The sequence below is a fragment of the Coffea eugenioides genome, chromosome 1, assembly GCF_003713205.1.
Source record: "Coffea eugenioides isolate CCC68of chromosome 1, Ceug_1.0, whole genome shotgun sequence".
Lineage (NCBI taxonomy): Eukaryota > Viridiplantae > Streptophyta > Magnoliopsida > Gentianales > Rubiaceae > Coffea > Coffea eugenioides.
This window is the reverse complement of record NC_040035.1, coordinates 40,449,703-40,476,381: the sequence shown is the minus strand read 5'-3', so window position 1 is coordinate 40,476,381 and position 26,679 is coordinate 40,449,703. Positions and strand designations below refer to the sequence as shown.

The 26,679-nt window shown below is 35.2% G+C and overlaps 3 protein-coding genes across 7 annotated transcripts; 1 reads left to right on the top strand and 2 right to left on the bottom strand.

The window, feature by feature from the left end:
• The first annotated feature begins 7,171 nt into the window (after positions 1–7,171).
• Positions 7,172–10,418, top strand: LOC113770488 (pre-mRNA-processing factor 17). Of its 2 annotated transcripts, XM_027314992.1 has the most exons (3): positions 7,172–9,017; positions 9,435–9,481; positions 9,875–10,418. In XM_027314992.1, the coding sequence occupies exons 1-3, from the start codon at positions 7,219–7,221 to the stop codon at positions 10,021–10,023; spliced, it is 1,995 nt and encodes a 664-aa protein (XP_027170793.1). In that variant the 5' UTR covers positions 7,172–7,218; the 3' UTR covers positions 10,024–10,418. The 2 variants fall into 2 exon arrangements, with proteins under 2 accessions (XP_027170793.1, XP_027170875.1); XM_027315074.1 differs by lacking the exon at positions 9,435–9,481 and having other exon boundaries at positions 9,875–9,967.
• Positions 10,419–10,914: 496 nt separating this feature from the next.
• On the bottom strand, positions 10,915–13,154 carry LOC113770630 (protein SENSITIVITY TO RED LIGHT REDUCED 1). Of its 4 annotated transcripts, none has more exons than XM_027315190.1 (2): positions 12,424–13,154; positions 10,915–12,183 (listed from the first exon to the last, which is right to left on the bottom strand). In XM_027315190.1, exon 2 carries the CDS (start codon positions 12,092–12,094, stop codon positions 11,255–11,257), a length of 840 nt encoding a protein of 279 aa, XP_027170991.1. In that variant the 5' UTR covers positions 12,095–12,183; positions 12,424–13,154; the 3' UTR covers positions 10,915–11,254. The 4 variants fall into 4 exon arrangements, with proteins under 4 accessions (XP_027170991.1, XP_027171152.1, XP_027171072.1 ...); XM_027315351.1 differs by having other exon boundaries at positions 12,791–13,154; XM_027315271.1 differs by having other exon boundaries at positions 12,910–13,154.
• A 1,293-nt stretch (positions 13,155–14,447) lies between these two features.
• LOC113763860 (molybdopterin biosynthesis protein CNX1) lies at positions 14,448–24,046 on the bottom strand. The gene is made up of 13 exons (XM_027307839.1): positions 23,746–24,046; positions 22,886–23,012; positions 22,036–22,166; positions 21,642–21,743; positions 21,408–21,491; positions 20,097–20,324; positions 19,796–19,986; positions 19,528–19,632; positions 19,091–19,402; positions 16,691–16,848; positions 16,108–16,214; positions 15,606–15,662; positions 14,448–14,925 (listed from the first exon to the last, which is right to left on the bottom strand). Exons 1-13 carry the CDS (start codon positions 23,896–23,898, stop codon positions 14,707–14,709), a joined length of 1,974 nt encoding a protein of 657 aa, XP_027163640.1. The 5' UTR covers positions 23,899–24,046; the 3' UTR covers positions 14,448–14,706.
• Between the last annotated feature and the right edge of the window lie 2,633 nt (positions 24,047–26,679).

Sequence of the window (26,679 nt, the reverse complement as noted above, 5' to 3'; positions counted from 1 at the left end):
ATATATTGAAGGGACTAAACACAGTTGCAGGCCTTCCCTACTCACATTGCAGAGAAAAAGATCATACTTGTAGACAAGGAGAATGATGCTTTATCTTGCTGTAAAACATGCTTCAATTGTTTAGATTTTTGGAAATGCAATGATAGTTTCTTGCTTTCACAGTGCTCTTTTTTTTTCCTTGGAACAATTTTGCTCTTATGAGCTGCACATAGATCGACTAACTCTGCAAGGAAGTTTGTTCCTTGCTTATGGTTAAGTATATGACTACAATACTGCTGCAACTTTTATGCCTAACATTTCACATTTTACTAAAGCTGTCACTGTATCATTTACCAGATCTTGCAAGCTTGGTTCCAACTTATGAGCTTCCGTGAAGGAGCAAATTGAAGATCGCCTTAGACTTGCTTGTCATGAGCAAAAATTATCTTTAGCTCAAATAGCAAGCATACAATAGCACGGATTTTGAACTGCGTTTGAACCTTTTTGTTTATATACAGACCTGTATCAACTATCTCTCACGGGAATTGGGGATTTGGTAATCACACTTTATGCTTAAAATCTCCTTTGTGCTTTCTTGTTAGTTCTGCCTTCTTTTAATGTTTAGATGAGAGTAAATATTTACTGTTTCTTTCCTGTTGATAGTTGGAATTGGTTACAATATGAGGTTCGGACAAAATTTTAATCCTATCCTCTTTACCACATGCTAGTAAAATATTATTTTTTTGTAGCAGACTGATATTATAGGATTTGTAGTATATTCAATAACTTGATACTCAAATCATGGATGAGGCAAAGTTTGTCTAAATAAGCTTTACAGTGTCCTAACTCCTTGCAAAAAAAAAAATACTAAATAGTCCTAATTGGCATCGCAAGTTACGGCAACGTGCCAGTGCCATCTAGGTCTAATATTTTTTTTTTGGTCAAAATCTAGTCCTAATTGGTTCTGCTGTTTCTTGATCATGTTGTATGCTTGCGAATTAAAATTGCATTAAAATAGCATGTGAATGAGCATTTGTCTTTAATTAAGGAGTAAAAATGATTTAAAGTATAAATAACAAACTATAAACGATTTATGAAGTAGATTATGTGAAAGTTTTAAATTTTAAATTTGACTGGTGATAGGGTTGGTTATAACCCACTACTTTTTATGTATTAAAATAAATACAAAAATCTATAACCCACTACTTGTTATGTTCTTGGGTTTTTTTAGGGTTAAATATAGTAAACCCCTTAACTTTACATTTAGCTGCACTTTACCCCCTCAACTTTACATTTAGTTGCACATTTGTGATTTTTTTGAAACGTGATTGTAATTTGCAAAGCTCATTTGTAGGGGTGGTTATAGGGTTAGTGTGGTGACAAATATTTCTTAATTATAAAAATGTAACATTGTATTAAAATAGCATACGAATGAGCATTTGTCTTTAATTAAGGAGTAAAAAGGATTTAAAGTATAAATAACAAACTATAAACGATTTATGAAGTAGATGGTGAGAATGTTTTAAATTTTAAATTTGATTGGTGATAGGGTTGGTTATAACCCACTACTTTTTATGTATTAAAATAAATACAAAAATCTAGAAAAAAGAATGAAAAGTTTGGAAGTCATTGAGAGGGTCTCTGCTAAAAATCCTTCTGCAATACATATAGATATAGACTAGTGTGGATACCCATGTTATGCACGGTACTGACATTATTAAAAGAAATTAAAAAAGAGAGTGAATAAAAAAAGTTAAAAAATTGTACTAACATAATTAAAATATCAGATTTGTCTAACAATAGTTCGAAATATAATAAAAAATATATATATTATTCAAGAAACTGCCTTTGTTTAGAAGATGGAACTTGAAAGAATAATAAAAATTTATATTAAAAAATGAATGATATATGAATAAAAATGAATGTAATCAAATGCTTTATTTGATTTTAAAATGAAATACTTACATACATTATGCATTCGATTTGATAATTTTTGTATGAAGGTGCGAACATTCTGCACACTAATTAATCTTCAGTACGAAATGCAATATTGGTGGTTTAATTTACTCTGTTGAATTTTGTTGAGTTCGTGTTACAAATAAGAATGCACAATCTTTGCATGAATTAATTCATTGGTTGAACAGCTTATCCCCATTTTCTTGAGAATTAAAAGCATATGGAATTTGAAATTAGTGTATATTTTACATGGTTTATAAATAGTATCACAATATATATATATATATCAAGAAATTCTACCATCCATTGCAATTTTTCTAAAATAAGAAGCATCACAATGAAATACGAATCGTTCATTTGAAAAATTTAGTATAGTTCAGAAACACTGTTGTTTTTTTTTCCCTCAGTGTATTTGGTTTGTGTGGATGGCAATGAGAATAAAATGGGTTAGCGATCACCCGTTGTTGTCAATAATTATGAAAAATTGTAATTCAAATGGACTCCTTAATTTTCGATATGTGATTTTTCATAGTGTTGATTTCATTATCAGTTACTTGGTACTATTAGTTATCCGTTGGTTAAGTGATAAAGATTACTAAATAAAAAAAGTGTAAAATTGTAGTAAAAATGAAGCGAACCTGCAATCTTTGTAAATTGGAAACGTGTTTTGTATCAGATGTAGTTCGTAACTTGCAAACATGATTTGTAAAGATGGTTACCATTAGTAAGGGATCAAGATTACACAATTTTAAAAAATAGAAAATTTTAGTAAAGATAAAGTGAACTTGCAATATTTGAAATTTGAAACGTGATTTGTATCAGACGCGGTTTGTAATTACAAACATATGAGTTGTAGGGGTGGTTACCATTAGTTAAGGGATAAAGATTATTAAGTTAAAAAATGTAAAATTGTAGTAAAATAGGATTCAAATTTTTGACGATTTTTAAAGGTTCTCATCAAAAACTCTCGCTAATACATATAGATATAGATGACTATTGAATTTTTCTTTGTGCCTTTTTTACTTCTTAGATTTAGAATTTGAGGCAAAAATATCGACATATAAAAACAGAGTTGTGGGATTAATAGTAACTAGTCTAAACACCTGTGCTACGCACAGTAGATAATATTTGTGGAAGAAATTATAATCGATGGAGGAATTTAAAAAGAGTAAGAAATGTACGTAATTGTTCGTCTAATTTAGGGCACATGAAAGTATAGTTAAAAAATGAGATTTTGTAGCAATAGTTCAATATACGATAAAAACATTTCCATTATTTATAAATTACCACATTGACGGAAGTTAAATCCTAAAAAAAAAAAGAAGTAGAAATCTATATCATAAATTGAGAAACATAAGAGTTCAATTAAATATAACTGAATATTTAATTTGATAAGTAAATGAAATACTTACAAATATTTTGCCTTCGATTTTATAATTTTTTATGAATGTGGGAACATTCTTCACACCAATCAACTCAGAGTACGAATGCCGATCTTTGGGGTTTAATTAATTCTATTGAATTTTGTGGAGTTCGTACTATAAATGAGAATGCACGATTTTTGTATGAATTAATGTGTTGGTCGAACAATGTATCACCATTTTCCTAACTATTAAGAGCATGTGGAATTTAGAATTATCATTTGTTTAGAAAGTTTGTAAATAATATTGTATGAAAATATATACATATAAATAATTTATACCTTCCCTTTCAAATCTCTACGATAAAAAGCAACACAACGAAATGTGAATCATGCATGCCTGCCTTGAAGAGCGAGAGGTTACCACTGGAATATCTAACTTGTATGTTAACATTGTATCTGTTAAAAGGAAATTGTGATATACAATAAAAAAATGTAATTAAACTTAAAGATATATGAAAATAATTACCTGACAATAGTGTCGACTACATCATTACAATGGATACACACCATTTTTTAAAAATGAGATTCACATGGTTGTTCACAATTTTGCATAACTTATGGAACATATTGTCTATGCTAATGCTTTGAATGTAAGCAAGTATCCGAAAATATTTAACCTAAAACCATTCAAAAATGTAAAGATTACAATTATTAATTCAAAATAATATGTAGATAATTGTTCATTAATTAATTAATTGAGAGAATTTTTACCGTAGATGTGACTGCAAATGTTTCCTCCTTTGCAATTTGGCAAGTTTGAAAATTAGGCCCTGGTGAAATATTTGTAGTCGGACATGTTCTACGGTGAAATTAAGTTGAGGGTTAAGATCGATACCAGAAAGAAGTTGGAAAAGATCAATACTAGAAGGAAATTGAAAGAGATGATAAATTGCGATTTTTGGTAAAATTATGTTGTTATCTCTTATTATTGGGTTGGAGAAGTTTTAATCAAACTGGAATTGCTAATTGGAGGAGTATTAATTGAAGTGGGAAGGTATGTGAAGGGAGGTGTATTAGTTGGAGTGGAATTCTTATTTGATGAAAACTGGTAGTGTGTTTCAAACGTGAACAAGATATATTTTACGAAATAAATTAAATGTAAAATGCTAGAAAAATGGAATTGAAAGTAGGAAGGTGTGTGGATACTTGTTGCTAAAAACCCCTTCTCAAATTTATATAGATACTAGTGTGAATACCCGTGCTATGCACGGTGCTGACATTATTAAAAAATGAAAATAAAAGGGTGAATTAAAAAAGGTTAAAAAATTGTACCAACGCAATTAAAATATAATATCTGTCTAACAATAGTTTGAAATATGATAGAATGTGTATATTATTCAAAAATTACCATTTTTTGGAAGATAGATCCTGAAAAAATAATAGAAATTTATATTAGAAAATGAATGATATATGAATAAAAATGAATGTAATTAAATGTTGTTAAAATAAAATACTTACAAATATTATGCATTCGATTTGATAATCTTACATGAAGGTGCGAATACTCTTCACACCAATCAACTTTTAGTACGAAAGCCAAAATTGGTGATTTAATTAATTCTGTTAAATTTTGTGGAATGCGTACTACAAATGAAAATGCACGATCTTTGCATGAATTGATTCGTTGGTTGAACAACCTATCACCATTGTCCTGAGAATTAAGTACGTGCGAAATTCAAAATTAGTGTATTTTTTTTTACATAATTTATAAATAGCATTATAAAAAATAAACATATATCAAGAAATTCTACCTTCCTTTGTAATTCTCTGAGATAAGAAGCATTACAATCAAATATGAATCGTGCATGTCTGTCCTATAGATTAAGATGCATGTTACCACTAGAATCTTTGATTTGTATGTTAACATTGTACCTGTTTAACAAATAAAATGTTATATACAATACAGAAAAATTTGTTGAAATTAAAGGTACATGAAATTAATTACCTAACAACAGTGTTGATCACGTCATTACAATGCGTACACACTGTTTTTTAAAAACTACCTTCACATAGTTATCCACAATTTTTGCATAATTCATAGAACATGTTTTCTATGTTAATGCTCTAAATGTAAGCAAGTATTCGAAAATATTTAACCTAGTAAGAATGAAAGAAGGTATAGGTTATGATTATAAATTTAAAAATTTTTTGTAGTAATTAAATTAAATAGAGTAAGTTTACCGTATGCATGATTATATATTCGGATATTTATATTCTTTTTGAATTTGCTATCAACAATGCTTGTGATATTGTAAAATTGTTTGATCTCAACCACGACACTAACTTTCGAGCACATGTATCATTTTCAAACCTACAATTTTTTTAAATACATGTTGATAAGAGTATGAAACAACATTAAAAGTTTGATGTAGTGTTACTGATGGAACTCACCAACTGCACAGGTATCGAGCAAAATCTAAATTGTGATGATATACAATTTGCTAGCTCCAATTGTACAAAGTGATGGTCCTGCATAGTATGGTTATATTCGCTAAAAAACTATTCAAATTGTATAGAGTATAAGTAAAAGCATTTGATTTACCTCTGAAATTTCGTACGCAAATACCACATGCTAGTAAAATATTATTTTTTTGTAGCAGACTGATATTATAGGATTTGTAGTATATTCAATAACTTGATACTCAAATCACGGATGAGGCAAAGTTTGTCTAAATAAGCTTTACAGTGTCCTAACTCCTTGCAAAAAAAAAAAAACACTAAATAATCCTAATTGGCATCGCAAGTTACGGCAACGTGCCAGTGCCATCTAGGTCTCATATTTTTTTTTTTATCAAAATCTAGTCCTAATTGGTTCTGCTGTTTCTTGATCATGTTGTATGCTTGCGAATTAAAATTGCATTAAAATAGCATGTGAATGAGCATTTGTATTTAATTAAGGAGTAAAAAGGATTTAAAGTATAAATAACAAACTATAAACGATTTATGAAATAGATTATGTGAAAGTTTTAAATTTTAAATTTGACTGGTGATAGGGTTGGTTATAACCCACTACTTTTTATGTATTAAAATAAATATAAAAATCTATAACCCACTACTTGTTATGTTCTTGGGTTTTTTTAGGGTTAAATATAGTAAACCCCTTAACTTTACATTTAGCTGCACTTTACCCCCTCAACTTTACATTTAGTTGCACATTTGTGATTTTTTTGAAACGTGATTGTAATTTGCAAAGCTCATTTGTAGGGGTGGTTATAGGGTTAGTGTGGTGACCAATATTTCTTAATTATAAAAATGTAACATTATATTAAAATAGCATACGAATGAGCATTTGTCTTTAATTAAGGAGTAAAAAGGATTTAAAGTATAAATAACAAACTATAAACGGTTTATGAAATAGATGGTGGGAATGTTTTAAATTTTAAATTTGATTGGTGATAGGGTTGGTTATAACCCACTACTTTTTATGTATTAAAATAAATACAAAAATCTAGAAAAAAGAATGAAAAGTTTGGAAGTCATTGAGAGGGTCTCTGCTAAAAACCCTTCTGCAATACATATAGATATAGAATATAGATATTTAGAAATTTATAAAAACTTGGATATCCAAAACGAATAATTTTTAGATTTTATGGTTTTCAAGCCTAGTTCAAGTTGATTGGTAAAACTTTAACCAATTTCTCCTTTCGAAATGACAATTTTTGGATATCCATCACGGACTCTGTCCGATTATTAACGGATAAATTGATCCGTATCACGGAACTAGTATACTAATACGTAGCCATCCGAATCCTTAACGAATAAAACCCGACCCTCTTATAAAACCAACCCCAAATCCTTACAAGCCTCATAACTCAAAATATCAAAATCCTAAGCCCTAATTGTCCAATTTCCCATCAGCAATGGATCTTCTTCAAGCATACGCCGAGGGAGGCGAGTTCGACATCGACGACGCCAATTCTCCACCTCCGCAAAACCCTCCGACCGCCACCGACGCTGATGATACCATCACTTCCTCCCCGGACTCCTCGCCGATGCGACTTTCACTGCCGTCGAAGTCTTCCGCCCCAAAGGTCGATGATACAATGCTGGCCCTAACCGTAACAGGTAATAAAGCTCAATCCAAGCCTCTGGATCCTACTCAGCACATGGTTTCGTTCAACCCTACGTATGATCAACTATGGGCACCGATTTACGGTCCGGCCCATCCGTATGCGAAAGACGGAATTGCTCAAGGGCTTAGGAATCATAAACTCGGGTTTGTTGAAGATGCTTCGATTGAACCCTTTGTGTTTGATGAACAGTACAATACTTTTTATAAATATGGGTATGCGGCTGATCCCTCTGGGAATAATTTCGTCGGTGATTTGGATAAGCTGCAGGAAAGTGGCGCGGTTTCTGTGTATAATATTCCTCAGAATGAGCAGAAGAGGAGGAGGATTGATAAAAAGAAAGAGAAGTTGGAGAAATTGGGTGAAGTTGATGGGGAGGAAGCCGGAGATATGGATGTGTCCGAGGTTGATAATCCGGCAACTGAGGCTTGGATTAGGAAGAATAGTAAGAGTCCTTGGGCTGGAAAGAGGGAGGGAGTTGGTGGCGAGTTGACTGAGGAGCAGAAAAAGTATGCTGAGGAGTACGCAAAGAAGAAGGGTGAAGGAGAGAACGAGGGTGGGAAAAGTAATGCGGGTATGGCTGATAAGAGTACTTTTCATGGAAAGGAGGAGAGGGATTATCAAGGAAGGTCGTGGATTGCACCTCCTAAGGATGCGAAAGCTAGTAATGATCATTGTTATACACCGAAAAGATTGGTGCATACTTGGAGTGGGCATACTAAAGGGGTTTCTGCTATTAGGTTTTTCCCAAAACATGGGCATTTGTTGCTGTCTGCTGGGATGGATACAAAGGTGAAGATATGGGATGTGTATAATTCAGGGAAATGCATGAGGACTTACATGGGGCACTCAAAGGCTGTCAGGGATATATGGTTTAGTAATGATGGAAGCAAGTTTTTGACTGCCAGCTATGATAAGAATATAAAGTACTGGGATACGGAAACTGGGCAGGTGATATCAACCTTTTCCACAGGGAAGATACCATATGTGGTGAGGCTCAATCCAGATGAGGATAAGCAGAATGTGCTTTTGGCTGGGATGAGTGATAAGAAAATTGTGCAGTGGGATATGAATACTGGGCAGATTACTCAGGAATATGATCAGCATTTAGGGGCAGTGAACACAATCACGTTTGTGGATAATAATAGGAGGTTTGTTACTTCGAGTGATGATAAGTCACTGCGTGTTTGGGAGTTTGGGATTCCAGTTGTTATAAAGTATATAAGCGAACCGCATATGCATTCAATGCCATCCATTGCCTTGCACCCAAATTCTAATTGGCTTGCTGCACAGAGTTTGGATAATCAGATTCTTATTTACAGTACAAGGGAGAGGTTTCAGCTTAATAAGAAGAAGAGATTTGCAGGGCATATTGTAGCTGGATATGCTTGTCAGGTTAACTTCTCACCAGACGGACGTTTTGTCATGTCAGGAGATGGTGAGGGCAGATGTTGGTTTTGGGATTGGAAGAGTTGCAGGGTTTTTAAGACCCTTAAATGTCATGAAGGGGTATGTATTGGCTGCGAATGGCATCCATTGGAGCAGAGTAAAGTAGCTACATGTGGATGGGATGGTCAAATTAAATATTGGTAAGAAATCTTTATCGTTGTTCCCTACTTTGACTTGTCTTATGGTGTAAATTCTAGTGTATCTTTCCTGCTTTACAATGATTTGGTTATTACTTCCAGTAAACTACACTAATCTGGTAATGCTTTGCTCTGAAAATTGCCGCACTAGACAGACAAGTGTGATTCTCTTATGCTGCACATAGACATATTAGAGGGCCCTTATCTGTGTTTAAACAAATTTTGTAAATTTTACTAATAAAGTACATTGATCTGGTAATGCATAGCTCTGAAAATTTTGGCTGAATGTGCTCTCTCTCTCAAGAGAAAGTCCAAACCCCCTCTCCCCCAAAAACTCTCCAAGAACCTTTTTCTCTCTTTGTTGTTCCTGCATTTTTGTGTTGAGCTTATTGTATTTATAGATAATCTCTCTTTATTCAGGGAGGTTGGTGACTTGGATGACTTGTACCGACAGGCATATCTTTCAGGTGTTAATTCTTGGAAACATTTCTGAATGGAAATTTTTGAGTTACTGGTGAAACACAGAATTTAACAAGAAGTCATGAATATTTTGGAGGACAGTTGCTCTATTTTATAACATTTGAATGATGTTGAGTAGAGAATATTAGCTGTATAGTAGAACATTTAAATGATTTCTAATCTAACCTGGTTAAAGTCATGCAAACAATTGCAGTTGCTGCCATGTACCTGGTTTCTAGATTCAGTACATGTGTTTTTACAGCTCTCTCTCTATCTCTCTCTCTCTGTGGGTGGGGGATTGTGGCTCTGCTTAGGTGTGACTACATATCTCATCAATTCTGTCACGACTAATTGAAGTTTAGAAAGTTCAGGAGAGGCTGACGTGTTTTGCTGCTTTTCAGGGACTAACCTTGAAGATGAAGAAGTCTGCTCAACCTGTGGCTGGACCACCTTTGAAGATGGAGTGTGCCCAACCTGTGGATCCTGTTACAATTTGTATGATGTTAAACCTTTCAGCGGACCAATGATGGTAGAGCCCCAAAAAAGTTGATAATGTGCCCAACTGGCTGGTTGTGCCAGTGGACTAGAGCTCAAAATATGGATCTCTATCTTATTCTACCATGTTCATCTTCCTTCGGCTGCCATTGAACTTGGATATTTGTGAGAGGCCAGGTCCACAGTGATGAGATATCACTAGTTTAGCTACTGATGTTCTCATGCCATTTGTTTGCTTTTTCATTAATCGACATTGTAACATACGTTTGCTAAATGGTTTTGGATTTTGTAAGAGAGAGTAATGATAGGAAATCGCATTGCAAAAATAATTTCTGTTTTTGCTATTCTGTGTTTGGAAAAGAATATTCCATCTGTGAACTGCATTAGAGGGTCATGAACCCCTTTTAAAATCTGTAAATAATAATATATTAACCCTGCTCTTTCTATCAACTGTGGAATGAAATCAGCTATGGACTGCAAATAAAAGTGGATCCAAGCTCTTTCTATCCAACAAATGTCTGCATTTCTATTTCTACCAGGCTATGACATCATAACTACTTTAATCATTGCGAGTTGAACAATCAGTTCTAGCCGAGGATCAATTCCCAAAGCTTCTAAAGATGCCAGTGCTTCAACGGTTCAACCTGTAAGTCTGAAGCAGCGGCAGTTTGGCACCTAAGATGATGATTCTACTATCTTGATTCAATATGATAATTCATTAGATGCTTCCCCTGTAGAACAAATCCCAAGAGCAGTCAACGTCAGGACTGGCCAGAAAGTTACCATCATTCAGTCGAGATTTGGCCATATCAAGTGGGATAATTATCTGTGATACATCATAATTCTTGACAGATTCGATAACTTCAATTTTCCAGAGACTTCCAAGCAGTATATTTCCGTTTCTAAACCAGTGCATTTCTTTCTATCAATGCACACCACACAAATTAGAGAAATTAAATACACTATAAGATTATCAGTATCTCTGATGCTGATCTCAACTAGTCATTGTTCCATAAGAATAATATGACCCTTTACTCCAAACTGAACTTCGAATGTTTTTTACAACAAAAGTTTCCAAAATCTTGTCAATTGGTCACTAAATATGAAATCAATCCCGAAATATGAACAATTGATGTTAGTATACAAATTAAAAAGATGAGTAAGAAGTAGCACGGCCAAAAAGCAATATATTGCTGAGGACCAATACTATCCACGATGTGTAACAATGGCTAACTGGTCAAGACAATCAAGCAAGTCCATAGTAATCACCGTGAAGTTGTTACAGTTTAACAATTTTGCAAGTCTTCATCATGACTGATGCGGAAAAAATGCCAACTAGAACTATGGAAAGTCTGAAAATAATCATCTGATGTTGCATTAATTGCAAACTCTTTAGTGAACCTCCTGATGGCCATGATATGCCTTTGTCTTTCCTCACGAATTGGATCCTTGCAGACTGACAAGAATTGTTCATATGCCTCAAAGCTATTTCCAAACAATACAATCTGGTTCAACATATTGACTTCCCAATTCGCCTGGAGGAGATTGTCATACAATCCTGCCTCACAGTGTGGCATGAAGAATAGTGTTGGTTTTAAGGCTTGTCGCCTTCCCTGTTCATTAAAAGATAGCACAGAACATCCTAAAGCTGACAAAACCTTTGATTCTGTTAAAGAAAGAACTGGATCAAACACCTCTACATCCCCTATCCACGTGAATTTCCTTTTCATCAATATTGCCAGGCTAAGTTGTAATCGAGGTGGTTCATATGACTCAATGCTGCCAATACCATATATTACCATCTGCAATTTCTCTTCTGACCCCGAAACCCTGTGCAAATGATCAGACATTTCATGACTTTGGATTTGATCTATGAAGGCTTGATAGAACTGGGAACTCTCAAGTTTTTGGACATAACTCAGCATCTTCTGCATTAATTTTGATTCATTTTCGGGATCACTTTGATCATCTATAGGAGACCAGGATTGCCCCGGTTTCTGTAGTTCAGATTCAATGGTTTTGCGAAACTGCCTCTTCTGTTTTCCTCGACGAGGTAAGACTATCTTCCAGTCTTCAGCAGGAGGATTAGGCTTTTCAAGGCTTAAAGTTTTCGCAGATGCAGCCATGATTGGACCAAATAATTGTTCTACAAGAACCTAGAACAACTTGTAACTCCAGCTAATAATCCTGGCAAAAGAATGCATTCCACAAAGACCTAATACAGACAAAGGATAAGAATTCCTTAAACTTAAGCACCATATGCGTGTCCGCGGAAAAGTCAATATACCAAGATTAGGTAAACTTCCTATTCATAATACACTACAGTCTTTTACAAATACAAAACAACATACAAAACAGACAGAATTCTGACTAAAGCAGGGCTACTTATACGTGCAAAAATATGTTTTTTACAGTCATATAAGGTCACTGTCAAGCACCAAAAATGTGCATTTACCATTTCATTTTCTGTACAGAATCCCTCAGATTTTTTCTTTGCTTCATGTATGAGGGCAGGACCTCAAAAATTATCTACAGATAAGATGAAAGCACAACAGAAATATGTCAAAGCTGCATACTTCTCAAGATTAATAGCACTCCTTTAGGCTATCAAAGTTTTTGGATCAATAAATGGGGGATTCTACATCCCTTCTGTCAAATAGATGTCCTCTGAATCAAGTAAAACAAGAAGACAAACAAGCCTATTAGACTAAAGACATAAATCCCACTTCAATTTTCACCTTGATACTCGTGAACAACTGGGTAAAAACTCAATACAAGTCCCAAAAAAAAAACATTTGCTACCAAGAATCCTATATAATTACCTCCAGAAAGAACAACTTCCTCGAATTAGATTCAGATGGAAAATTGGAAAAAAAAAAAGAAAAGAAACAAACAAACAAAAGAAGCAGGCGAATAGATACAATTGCTGTTGATGCTTAACCCTGTTCAAAAATGGCAAGACTGAAGACAAGAAAGCTGCCCGTCAGAGGTTTCGCTGGCTTTCTGCCTACCTCTTCTCGATTGGGATTAGGGATTTGTGGCTTCAAACCCAGTTGCCCCAGGAAAGGAGGGAGAGGGGTGGGCAGATGCCGCCGCTGGAACTGTGGGTTTTGGTCTTTAAGCTTGTTTCAGTAGTTTATGACGGGTACGAGGCATCAATGCAGAGAGTGAAAAAGCCAGACTACAGAGTATTAGCGACTGCACGAGTGCCAATGCCTACCGTCCGTGCAAGGAGAGTATAATGTTTGGATTGCAGATTTCCAAACAAAAATTGTTTAATTTTCGTTGAGTATTTTTTAATTATCTTTTTATTTCATGTATATCAAATCACTTTAATAAATTTTTTACAAAAAGTCCAAAAAAATACAATTCATAAGTTTAGCATCAACGGATATTAGAATAAGTGAAAAGGCTTAGACGGTGTAAGTGAAAGGCAATATATTCAAAATCGAAGAGGACATATTAGAAGAGTTTCGCTGCAAGGGGTCGACTTAATTTGAATAGAGTCCAACTAGATTCGAATAGGATTAATTACAAATCATAAAACGTATGTTAATATTTGTGGTTTATATAAAAAAAAGTATAAATTTTAGCTGTTGACAAATTAAGGGCTTATTCTTGATTGATTATTTTAATTGATTATTAATTCATGGATAAATTAAGGGCTTGTTTTCGATTAATTATTTTAACTGATTATAAATTCTGATTTTAGCTAATCAGTTTTTGGTTATTTTTGTATTCTAATTAATAATTACAGGTCTTTTTAATAACAAAAAATGTTAAAATCTATAATTACCCAAAGAGTAGCTTTTGCTGATTCTAATCAGTCTCTATAATCAGATTTTGTAAAATCTAAAATAACAGAGAGCAAGGCCTAAGTAAATCATGTACAAAACCTAGTTCACGAAAATTAAGCTTTCTACTTTTGACCAAGCCAAAAAAAAAAATAAGTATACATTTTGAAAATAAATTTATGGGTTTTATGTCTAATGTGTGTTAAAAAAGGGTAAACCATAATTAGTTAGCAATTAATGTTTTCATAGTTTATACATTAGTAGATTTAGATGAACATCATCGCATTTCAATTTCAGTTTTAATTTTACATTTTACACATGTAAACACGCATATAAACCTACTAATGTAAACAATAACTGTGTGAGAAAAATTATTTCATTAGTTAATGTCTTAAATTTAAGAATGATTTTAAAAATTGAATAATAATTATATTGGTTGAAAAATGGCAAAACAAAAAAAAACTGTCAAATTATTATATGCTTTGACGGTTCATTCTCTGAATTCGATCTCACAAATCTCTAAATTTTAGATTTACCAAACAATTTTCAAATGGCATGAAGCCCAATAATGAATAGTCCGGTGCAATTGGACTTGACAATTGTTGAGAATTACCTCTGTCACATCACAGGTAGAAATAATTAAAAAAAAAAAAAATTGTGTCCAATTCATTCAGTAAGACAGATATTCCGTAAAATCAACTGATTTTACATATATTGACAATGGATTTGTTTGGACTGCACATTATTTATACCTCATTTATACACATTGACTTGTTTGTATCATCAACACATTTTTCACCTATTTTTTATCTCGTATACATCATATCACAAAAATGTGCTATAGTATTTAAAAAAAAAAAAAACTCGTCCCAGATAATTTCCTATCCAAAGTTTTCAACAGTGCATTTTAAACAAGTGTAACTTGGGCTGCCATGGTATTATGACTAATGAGAACAAGAACAGCCAGAATGCTGAACATTGTTGGAAGCTGACTTAAAACTACGTTCCCATGTATCTGATGGAGCAGCTTCTGCATGGGGAACGTGGAGAGGATGCTTCTCTCTCTTATCCCCCCTTACCTGCTTCAATGCATGCTTTAGGACAGGCAACAAAGCCTCCATGCACTCAGCCACCGCGTTTGGGTTACCGGGCATGTTAATGATCTACAACAACACATGGTAGAATGAGATGAGACTAGGTTAATCTCCAAAAAAATCCTCCAAGTACAAGCCAAAGACCAACTGTTCACTTCATAGTCGATCAGTAGTATCTTAATTTGAGTCTAAAAAATTCTCTATTTCCATATGAGTTGGGAAAGTTTGCTGCAGTCTAGATATATGAAACAGCCAAATAGATATCTTTTGCTTGATTAAATAACAAATAAGTGTATCCGCTTCTTTAATCAAGATATAAAAGATATAGACATTCTATTGCCCATGAAACCTTTCCCATAAGCTAGAAAAAACTCTACTCCTGGGAGGATCTCCACAGGCCATCTCCAAAAAATTCCTCTTCAAAAAAATCCAATCCCGGTATGCTCATTTGCTCCACATACTTAAACTTCTATCATTAACTTAAATTGTCATTAATGCAGTAGTGGATTTCCTTGTGGCCATATAGCTCCTCCAAGAAGTGAGGTTCTCAGTTTTCTCATCAGTACAAAGTTAATGGAGCTTGATATCCTGCTCGAGATAGACAGAGAGGGAGGGAGGGTTTATTTCGTGGATCCTATCATAGAAGGCGACATATTTATGTTTCTGTTGTTTACCTAATGCTCACAAACAAGGAGACAGTAATCTGCTTACTAATCTCACAGTTCAAACATACACAGATTCTAGCTTACCAAAGTTGTTCCTCTAATCCCGGCTGCAGAGCGTGAAAGCATTGCAAATGGTGTCACCTGCTTACAATTAGATTGCACAATAATGAAATCAGTAACCTTTCAGCAGCATCATATCACTCATTCTCAAAATATAATGACCAATTAACAAAAGCAGATCTAGTAAGAAAAGACTTCTCCAAGCACGAGAAGAAAGATAAATATACAATCCACTCTAACAAGATGCATCCAATTTCCATTTTCTAAGACATAATTAGTCAAAACAAATTTTCTACAGATAACTCAGTACATAGAAAATTGACATGGCTAGCTGAGGCTGCATGGTGGTATTTCATGGCAAGCACAAAAATTAGAATTAATCCAATTCTGACATTGACCACGTTAGATGATTTACCTCTTCAACTATTCAACACACTAGATGCTCAGAAAATTAACAACTATTCAACACACTAGATGCTCAGAAAATTAACAAGTCCAGAAGATTAAAATACAAAGCAATTTGTACCTTCAGACTCTCTTGCATCATGACATACAGAAGACCAGGTGTCTCTTTCTCAATCACAACTTTTGTGGCTTCAGGAGTGACATCTCTTGGAGTGAAACCAGTACCACCTAATTGTAGATGTGGCATTGCAGGAAATTAAAGGGAGAGATTGCGCGGGGGGAGGGGGAGGAGAAGAGAGAGAGAGAGGAAACAAAACAAACATACTTCACATATCAAATCAAATGCCTTACTTTGACTTGAGCAAGGTTTGAGTGAAATTCAAATATGCAAATTTAAAAGGAGCGAAAAACATGCAGGATCACCCTGTTGATGAACAAATCTAAAGTACAAAACAACAATCATTACTCTAAAAACTTGATAAGTGTACAAAAATGCTAGTAATTTTGTTACTTAACAAGTGACATCTAAAGGTTACGTGACTGACAACTTACTTAGGCGAAAAAATGTGGAAGAATATGGCCTATATATCCGTATCACAATAACTAGTTGAGTAAAGTAAATTAGATTCATATGCATATAATGACAACATAAAGGATCACAAAATTGACAATCTCTACTACGAACTGTTTATTCATCCACTTACCAAGAGTCAGAATGAGATCCATCTTCTCAACATCACTCCAAGACAGCAAAGTATCCTTGATCTGCAACACATCATCTGAAACAACAGCAGTTGCAGCTACTCTGGCTCCTCCTAATTTTTCTGATGCCGAATTTACAACCGAGATTGCCCGTGGACCACTGCAGAATTAGGTTAAATTTTTGTAAACTATTGAATAGCAGAAGAAACAAAATGAGAAGCAGCAAACATTTCAATGAGCAATCCAAGAGTTGCATGGTTAAAGACAAAGAAAAAAGGAAAGGGGAATGGACTTATGTAAATGTAAGGTGAATTCATCACATAATTATCTAACAATTTGACTACTGAATTTGCAAGGAAGTATTAACAGAAAGTGCATGGTCCAAAATAAAAAGTAGGTGAACAGCAGCTCCCAACCTGATCAGGCTATGCTCCTGCTTAGCAAATGCAGTACTTTTAGCAAAATAATACATTACCATTTGTCTCATGATACTTGTGTCAACCACACTAAATAAGAAAGGATCCTTAGTAAAGATCCCTACCAAAATCCAACATACAGTTTTTCCAAAACAAAAAAATAAACGGAAGCAATTCACATTTCACTTACATTGAAAAAATTGAATTTCAAAATAAATTCCTTACTCTTCATAGACTTGGTTATGAGACACAGGAGATGAGAATAAGTAAAGATTTGTCATGCCGAAATAAGATTTCTTAAGGCAGCCAACAGATAGAATCAACATGAGAATAAACATGAGGACAATGTAGCTAGAATGCAAGTCAAACAATTCCTGAAGATCAAGAAAGAATTAAGGACAGAGAGAGAGTGTGTGAGAGATAGACAAATAGACAGACAGACAGACAGAGATAGAGATAGAGACCAAGACACAGAGAGCAAAAGCATATGCAACTCAAGTCCAGGGAGGACATGTTTCAACCAAGAAAATAGCATCCACACCACATCACACTGATTTTTTTCTTCATCAATGTCAAACACTGAATAACAAATTTTTAGTGTTTCTTACAATTTCAGATCCAGGGCCTTTTTGTTTAGTCTGTTATTCCACTGCAAATATAACAGTGGTCATTAAGAGAAAATGTGCAGCTATTGCACATATGGTTATTGAGATACATCTATTCCACAAGTCCCCTTGATTGATGGCATCAGCCCCACCAAAGTAAGTCTGAATTGGAATTTTTCTGCCATGAAGCAACCGGTTTTTCTCTGGATCCAAAATGCAACTTGCTATACTTGTAGCAAAGAACATAGTACGTCCATCTTTCACTTTGAATTGGAGTAATATCAACTTTGCTCTTTTTCTCTAGCATCATCAAAGTGACCTTTCAGGAATGATGATCCAAAAAGGTGTATCATGATGCTTATTTTCATAGTCAATGTTTTACTTTTGGAGGTCATTTGACTGTTTCAAGAAAAAAATTGAGGTCAATGTGTATCTTGATCCTTCAGGTTAGCAAAATGAAAAAATTTCTGAAGTTAGTGCACATAAGTGAGAATATTAGCTCAATGAATAGAAAGTCATAAAGCAAAAAGATACTGATCACGAAGGCTGCATACAGAAAATGACACGGCAATACATGAATCCTATTTCCATAAGTAGTTTGAGAAAGAATAATGTGTGCTCTCCATACATTTCAAGTTGGAATGCCTTAACTCAAAGTCCACAAATTATCAGATTGAGCTCCTATTCAACGTGAGTTGGATTGTCCCCAGGCCCCCCCAAACACAACTTGGAAGTAAATATGTTGCAGCATTGAAATATTATTTGATGGTAAACAAGGGTAGAGAAAGAGTTTGAATGCATAAGAATCTGTTATACTTAAAGAAGAGTCATTACCTTCATGCATAAAGATTCCCTACAATATATTTTCTTATTATGACAAGTCCATAAAGCACTATTAGATATCAGCATCTTGCATATGCGATGAAGTAACTAGGAATAAAAAAACTACCCAGTTTACATCCATGACCTACATTCTAAAACTGTGACTGGGAAAGAGCATCCCCTACTATACTTAAGTTGAACATGGACTGTCTTAATGATAAAGGGAAATAAAAAGTTGAAGATGGATACTTCAGCAACCACACTAAAAATCAAAAGAGGATATCAAAGTAATCATAACCAAAAAAAAAAAAAAACTACAACAGAGTCACTTAAAAAAGAAAGAGAAAAAAAAAACACAATTCTAGAATCGTTTATTCCTCTCTATCTCTCTCGCTCTCCCTCTCCCTCTCCCTCCCTGAAGAATGTGTGTCTATATCTTTTCTTTTTTTTTATTATGCTTATTACACATTACCCACCGTCCCCCCTTTCAGGGAAAATTTTTTCTATATACCCAAAGATGCAGTACTTATGCAAAATTGTGAAGCACCAGTACGAGTACCTCCTATCAGGACCCTTCCCTGATGCAACAGTGTCACTGACAGTGAGGATAGCCACTCTAATCTCAGGATCTTCAGATGATTCACCAACAGCTACTTTTTCTGATTTACTTCCTTTTGTAGCACCTTTAATCTCCATGGATTGAGAGCTCTGACTGCCGGAAACACCCAGTATGTCAGAAATTACAATTGCTGACACAAAAGTGCCGACAGGCATCAATTTGCCAGATGCAGGTAGTTCTAGTAAAGCATTTGCTGACTTCATACTCATTAGTCGACTACTCATTTGGGCACCAGTGCTGTCAGCAGCAAACCTGAAAGTCATGCAAAAGAGCTCATTGTTGTGACCAGGGAAGATGATCATGCTTGCATATTGAATGAATTAGAATTATTCACTTTCAACATAAATTTCCGGCTAACAGGAGCTTTTCCAGCTTACCCTGGCGAGCCATTTGCATTATCCAACTCCCAACTAATAATAGCACGATGAAACTCTGGACGTATTGGATCTGTCTTTATTGACTGCTTAAGACGAGCATGTACTCTGGTAAAATTGGAAGAACTCATACATTACAATCCAGATACCGGCCTCACTTAAGAAAAACTAGGAAATGAAACAATAGAAAATCAAGATATTGTTAAGTATAAGATAAAGAACAGAAAAGCAAAACAGAAATAGAACAAAGTCAATTGCAACTTTCAGCAACCTTGGCAGCTGAGGATTTGCCCATCCAGAAAGACGCCGAATAGCAGGGATCACAAAAAGGTTGAAACAGACAAGAGCACTCACGGGATTTCCAGGCAACCCAAAAGCAAGGACCTTATTGGATCTCATATCATCAGTTGGCCCATGAACCATCTCAGCAAAAGTGAGAGGTTTTCCTGGTTTCATGCGAACCTGAATGAGAAATTAGTACCCACTAGTGCAACTCTCTTCAAAGCAGAGTGAATAAAGAATCCCTATGCGGAAGTAGGATGAGGATAGGATGAGAAGATTTCCATCATTACCTTATCAAAATATATCTTTCCTCTCTTTTGAAGTAAAGGCTTAACATAGTCCCTATCTCCCATGGAAACACCTCCACTAGTTATAATTAAGTCAGCTCCAGCAGAAACTGCACTTTCCAAGGCACTATCAATTTTTGCTTTATCGTCACAAGCTATACCAAGGTCAATTACTTTGCACTGTTGCTGTGATGCAGCAGCAATAACCATGGCACGGTTGGAGTCCCGAATCTGCAGAAAGAAAATAAGCATCTTCTGAGAACCTAACAGAATAACAAAGATGCTTACTTTAGGAGACATCTATTTTAGATAAGACATAGTAGCTCAAACATGCAATTGATCTTACAGTGCATAATTGGGATTAACCATTTCATTTTCATAACTACATCCAAAATTTGACCGCAGTCTCCATGCCCACCTAACTGCCTTTAGAGAGACAAATTGATATGGATGACATGAATATATGCACATTTAGACACCATATACATATAGGAAGCGCGAGTACAAGAGACAAAGAAAGAGAGGGTTGGGCAATGCATTTAAGTTGATTTTCTAGAATTGACAAGCAAGTTAAATACTCAAACCAAACAGTGTTGTAGATTCAATCAGTTCCCTCAAAACAAAACTTGATGGTGTAAAGGCAAGAAGACCCCCACTGCCATGATAGAGCACAAGTGCGAGTAACAACCTAAAGAACCTTACAATTGAGGTTCTATTCCAACTTTAGGACTTCAATAATTGGATGCAACTTTTGGCTAGGAGTTATTCCAAACAGCCCTGCGTTTGCTTTGATCAACTCCTAAATTGTATGGTCTCTAATAGATTTCACGGTTCGATTCTGGTCAAACTTAGATTATCTGCAATTTTACAGTCTCCAATAGATTTCAGGGTTCAATTCTGGTCAAACTTAGATTACCTACAACCATAATTGCACCTATATCACTCTACTATCTACAACTTTTGGCTAGGAGTTATTCCAATCAGCCTTGCGTTTGCTTTGATCAACTCCTAAATTGTCTGGTCTCTAATAGATTCCACGGTTTGATTCTGGTCAAACTTAGATTATCTGCAATTATACAGTCTCTAATAGATTTCAGGGTTTAATTCTGGTCAAACTTAGATTATCTACAACCATAATTGCACCTATATCACTCTACTATAATGATATTAAAGAGTTATGTTGCAAGAACTTGAAATTCCATCCAAGTCATGCCAAAGAAAACAAGAAGAATAAGTTGACAATCCACAAGTAAAGAAGAACGAGAAGCAGAAAAAGATAATGGGAATCCAACTGTCCAAAAAAGCTTCAAGTACCTGGCCACGAGTTAAACATGCAACAGTTGGCTCCACAAGTTCATCACCAGTGGAAAGCACAGCAATTGTTGGTGCAGGATATACCTGCACAACAGGAATATCAGAGTCATGCAATTAGAAGAAGCCCTTGCAGCAAACAGAGGCACATAACAGGGAGGAAGACGGATGCAGAAAAGTAGGTTAAAGCCAAAAGAAACAAATGAGCCAGAAGTTTAAAGTAAGAAAAGGAAATACCTTCACCATCATTACACCCACAGTAGCAAGGAGGCCAATTTCTGCAGCATCTAAATGCTCCCCAGATTTTAGCACCAAATCACCTTTTGCAATGTCGAATCCCTGTAAGTGGAATCTTACATGAACTTCAAAACTTGATTTCCAAATAAAACTGGCCAGAAAGTAATCACAATCAACATCCAACATGCATTTCTATCTAGAGACAAGCTACCATTCAGCGATAGTAGTCATCATTCTGAGGCCATCTGGTTTTATCAGATGGCAGAAAATGCCATCACAAGGAAAGATGTCTGAGAATCGATGTAACACAAAATATCTCCACAAAAGAATTCTTTAATTCATTGATCACCAAGTAACTAACAAACACACGCAGCTATTCAGAACAAGTACATACCACTGGACGAATATCAACTCCAGGGTTAATTTGCTTCAATATTCGTACCCTCTTCGGTTCAGCTGCAGCATTTTCTAGTAATTCAGTATCCTCTACTTGCACAACAGCATCAGCACCATCAGGTATTGGACCTAGAGAGAATAGAGAACTTGTTGCAGAATTAATGAGGGAAAAAGTTAACATCCCAGAGGAACTATCTAACTTCTTAATATTTGAATATCATAGAAAACTTACAACAAGGTCAAACAGTAAAATGCCTAAATTATCGACTTTACTGCCTTTGTCAGTGATTTAAATCTAACATGCTTTAGGACAAATCCTGGTAGTAGGGTAGGGATCACCCCCCCCCCCCCAGCGGGAACTGGATGTGAAACTCTAATTATTAAAAAATTCATCAATATAGAAAAGCTTATGTTAGCTCATCCAGAAGAAATTTTCTTTTACCATTGTATGCTCCAACTCTTTCCCTAACAGTCAAGTTGTTTATGCTTTTGACTGCAGTACGAATTAAGGCTGATAACAAGCCAAATCTTTCACATGGTTCAAGTTCAAATCATAAAGTATTTTATTTTTACAGGTGCAGTGAGGAAACAACGAGAAATGCATCAATTGAGATCCCAAAGTTCAATACATGAAACATACATTCTGGACATGAATGTCAATCCAGGTAGTTCGTGATCTAATCAAGTTCATCTCTTTGCCCAAAAAAGGTCAATCTATTCATTGCAGTTTTTTTGCACTACTCAATTAAGAACCATTGTTTATCCTCTATAGGTAAGAACTTGCACAATGTCCAAGCTGAAGAAAGACAGTGCTAAATAGTAGGAACATACAAATTTAATGAACTTGCCTCCTGTTGTCACATATGCAACAGTTCCAGAGGTCACAGTGACCCCAAATCCATCATTTCCAGCTCTTGATTGAGTGATTACAGGATATTCACCAGGACCATCTGAGGCAACTACTGCATATCCATCCTGACATACAACATTACGATAGTAAGGTACTTTGCTACAGCCTTCTCTAAATAGCTAAAAACTCATTCATTTGATTTTTTCCTTGCCCTGATAAGCAGTTAATGAAGTCCTCAAAACAATAGTAAACCCTCATCTCGGATCACAAACATACTTGCCATTCCTAAGAATGATCAAGCCACAAGCAAAATTATGAAATATTGTGATAAAGTTTACTGGAACAAAGAACTTGATATCCTCGTTCCTGTGAAGAAAATTTGTCCTTATTCTACAAGCAGATACAAGTAAGACACTTAAATGTTGCATATTCCATATGTTGCATTTTCCATAAGCGATAGAAGATAAACTGCTTCCCTTATTTCTGAGACCTCTCAACGCTAGGCTGAAACTATTTAACATTCACCATACCAACACAGAATCGTTTCAGGAGTGAAAAGAGACCAAATTGATGAAAGACCTCAGTAATAAAATACGTAACTGACCAGCAGATGTATCAGTTAGGCAAATTCAGTATGATAACAAGAAGCATGGTAAAAGAATAATAAAAATTTTAATGCTTTCAATCGTCCATAAAAAATTCCTCGTTCAACAAGAATCCACATCCAAAAACATTCCATTGAAAAACCAATACCCCACCAAGAAAATGTTATCTGAAAGCACAACCAAGAGCCACAAATTTAAACAACATCCCACTTCGCATTTTCTATGTTAGTCAATGTTAAGATAAACAATAAACCTTAACAGAGGCAGGGTATGGAGGAAGAGGGTCAGGAGCATGAATATCCTCAGCCAAGATTTTGCCAAGAGCATCCTTCAGGGGTACTGTTATAGGTGGCAGCTTCTGAGACTGACTCAGGACTATCTGAAGAGCTTCATCAACTGATATCATCTTGGAGAAGCTGCGAATTATTTGAGTTATTCAGTAACAATTTGATATCTTGAAGAGACTGAAGCATCCAGAATGGCAATCGGGCTGAGGACTGAAAGGAGGAGGAGAATCGGCACTTAAAACTACTTTGAGCAGCTGCAGCTGCAGAGGGCACCTAATGGCAAAAGCGACGCTGGATTCTGTTTTAAAAAAAATTTAACGCACACCGCACGCGTTTGGATTTGTAGATTCTTTTTGATTGGCTAATTGCATTTGGACCACAAAAGTTGTCGTTAATTGAATAAAGGCCGCGTGGTTGTGTTTGGATTGTATTTTCCGTGATTTTTCATGGAAAAATTACTGTATTGATTTGATGTAGGTGAGGAAAAAAGGTAATAGAGAAATGTGATCACGCAAAATAACGTAATTTTCCGACGAAAAGCCCCAACCCAAACAAGGCAAGGAAAGAAAACGCAAAATTGTTTAGTGTTTTAGAAGTACTATGGCCGGTTTGTCTAACATGTGGGATGGTAAAGCTCTGACAGACCAATGGAGAAACGACACGTAAGGAAATAGGTACCCATGGCCATTTTGGCACTCGCGTCAGCTGAGTTGGTATAAGAAATAGAGAGTCATGCAAGTTAAGATTTGACTGGACCTACAAACTGATAAAAAATGATAAAAAAAACCAGGAATTGAAAAGATGGAAAACGTTATATGGTATAGTTTATGAATGGGAAAATCGCCAATTTAGTCCCTAAACTTTTTTTTCCCGTCAATTTAGTCCCTATATATTATTTCTAGCCAATTGGATCCCTAAACCTATATATCGGTTCCAATCAAGGATCTTTGCAGCGGCGCCACCGTATAATTTCCATTAGGTTCATAATCGTGCCAATACAAAAAGGCATTTTAGGAATCCATTCTCGCTTTTCCAATTAAAAAGTAAACGAAACAAGTCTGCGATAAATACACACCCAAAAATCCAAAATGAAAACAAAAAATGTCTTGGACAAAATCCAGGGCTTGAGTCGATGATCTGCTAAATAAAATCAAAGCAAATCGTATTAAATAAGGAATCGGAGGGCATAAGAAAGCAAATGATGGAGGCAGTGGGGGACAATATGCAGGAAAGGAGGGCAATGTTGAGGAGAGGAAGTCAAGAAAAGCAGTAAGTTTAAATAGCCTGCCTGAAACCCGCTTGCGGGTTTCCCCCTTATGTAAAATGACTAAAAGCTGCGTTTCTGTTCTATTTATATCAAACACATACTCTCAAACCCTCACCTGAAGGGTGAGGATGAGAGGGGAGGTTTGCTGGGCATCCTAGGGCCCTCCGATGGGCATGTGCAACTCAACGCAGCTTGCATGTAAAAAAATTTTTTTTTTTTTAAGTAATTTGTTAAATAGCCTGAAACCCGCTTGCGGGTTTCCCTCTTTTTTTTTTTAAAAAAATAAATTCTATGCTAAAATGACTTAAAACAAAAATAAAAGACTAAAAGTAAATAAAAACTAGCATGAAAAATAAAAATAACAGTAAATAAAAATACACTAAAAATTTGGTGTCTACAGTAGTTAATGAATAATCTGGAAACAGATTGAATGAAGACTCAGAAGAAACGGAAGCTGGTCTCTTATTATTAAAGAGTGAAGGCTAAAATAGGCATATCAGGTGAAAGTTTGTGGTGGAAATCTGTTTTTCGCATATGCACGCGCCTTTGCAGTTCGTTTAAGACACACGCCGAATATTTGACGATTTCCGTCCACTTTTCCGTACATAAAAACCCCTTGTGGTTTCATATCATACCAGTCGATACCCCGTGGTTTGAATTAACCTGAAAAGTGGACGGAAATCGTCAAATATTCGGCGTGTGTCTTAAACGAACTGCAAAGGCGCGTGCATATGCGAAAAACAGATTTCCACCACAAACTTTCACCTGATATGCCTATTTTAGCCTTCACTCTTTAATAATAAGAGACCAGCTTCCGTTTCTTCTGAGTCTTCATTCAATCTGTTTCCAGATTATTCATTAACTACTGTAGACACCAAATTTTTAGTGTATTTTTATTTACTGTTATTTTTATTTTTCATGCTAGTTTTTATTTACTTTTAGTCTTTTATTTTTGTTTTAAGTCATTTTAGCATAGAATTTATTTTTTTTAAAAAAAAAAAAGAGGGAAACCCGCAAGCGGGTTTCAGGCTATTTAACAAATTACTTAAAAAAAAAAATTTTTTTTACATGCAAGCTGCGTTGAGTTGCACATGCCCATCGGAGGGCCCTAGGATGCCCAGCAAACCTCCCCTCTCATCCTCACCCTTCAGGTGAGGGTTTGAGAGTATGTGTTTGATATAAATAGAACAGAAACGCAGCTTTTAGTCATTTTACATAAGGGGGAAACCCGCAAGCGGGTTTCAGGCAGGCTATTTAAACTTACTTGCTTTTTCTGACTTACCTCTCCTCAACTTGCTCCCTTTCCTGCATTATTGTCCCCCACTTGCCTCCATCATTTGCTTTCTTATGCCCTCCGATTCCTTATTTAACACGATTTGCTTTGATTTTATTTAGCAGATCATCGACTCAAGCCCTGGATTTTGTCCAAGACATTTTTTGTTTTCATTTTGGATTTTTGGGTGTGTATTTATCGCAGACTTGTTTCGTTTACTTTTTAATTGGAAAAGGCGCCAGAATGGAATTCCCTAAAATGCCCCTTTTGTATTGCACGATTATGAACCTAATGGAAATTATACGGTGGCGCCGCTGCAAAGATCCTTTATTGGAACCGATATATAGGTTTAGGGATCCA

Coding starts and splice junctions, on each gene's coding strand:
- LOC113770488 (XM_027314992.1), top strand. CDS start 7,219: ATGGATCTTCTTCAAGCATACGCCGAGGGAGGCGAGTTCGACATCGAC. Junction 9,018..9,434: donor GATGGTCAAATTAAATATTG/GTAAGAAATCTT, acceptor CTCTTTATTCAG/GGAGGTTGGTGACTTGGATG. Junction 9,482..9,874: donor CCGACAGGCATATCTTTCAG/GTGTTAATTCTT, acceptor GCTGCTTTTCAG/GGACTAACCTTGAAGATGAA.
- LOC113770630 (XM_027315190.1), bottom strand. CDS start 12,094: ATGGCTGCATCTGCGAAAACTTTAAGCCTTGAAAAGCCTAATCCTCCT.
- LOC113763860 (XM_027307839.1), bottom strand. CDS start 23,898: ATGATATCAGTTGATGAAGCTCTTCAGATAGTCCTGAGTCAGTCTCAG. Junction 20,325..21,407: donor CATGTTTAACTCGTGGCCAG/GTACTTGAAGCT, acceptor TTCTTTCTGCAG/ATTCGGGACTCCAACCGTGC. Junction 19,403..19,527: donor AATGCAAATGGCTCGCCAGG/GTAAGCTGGAAA, acceptor CATGACTTTCAG/GTTTGCTGCTGACAGCACTG.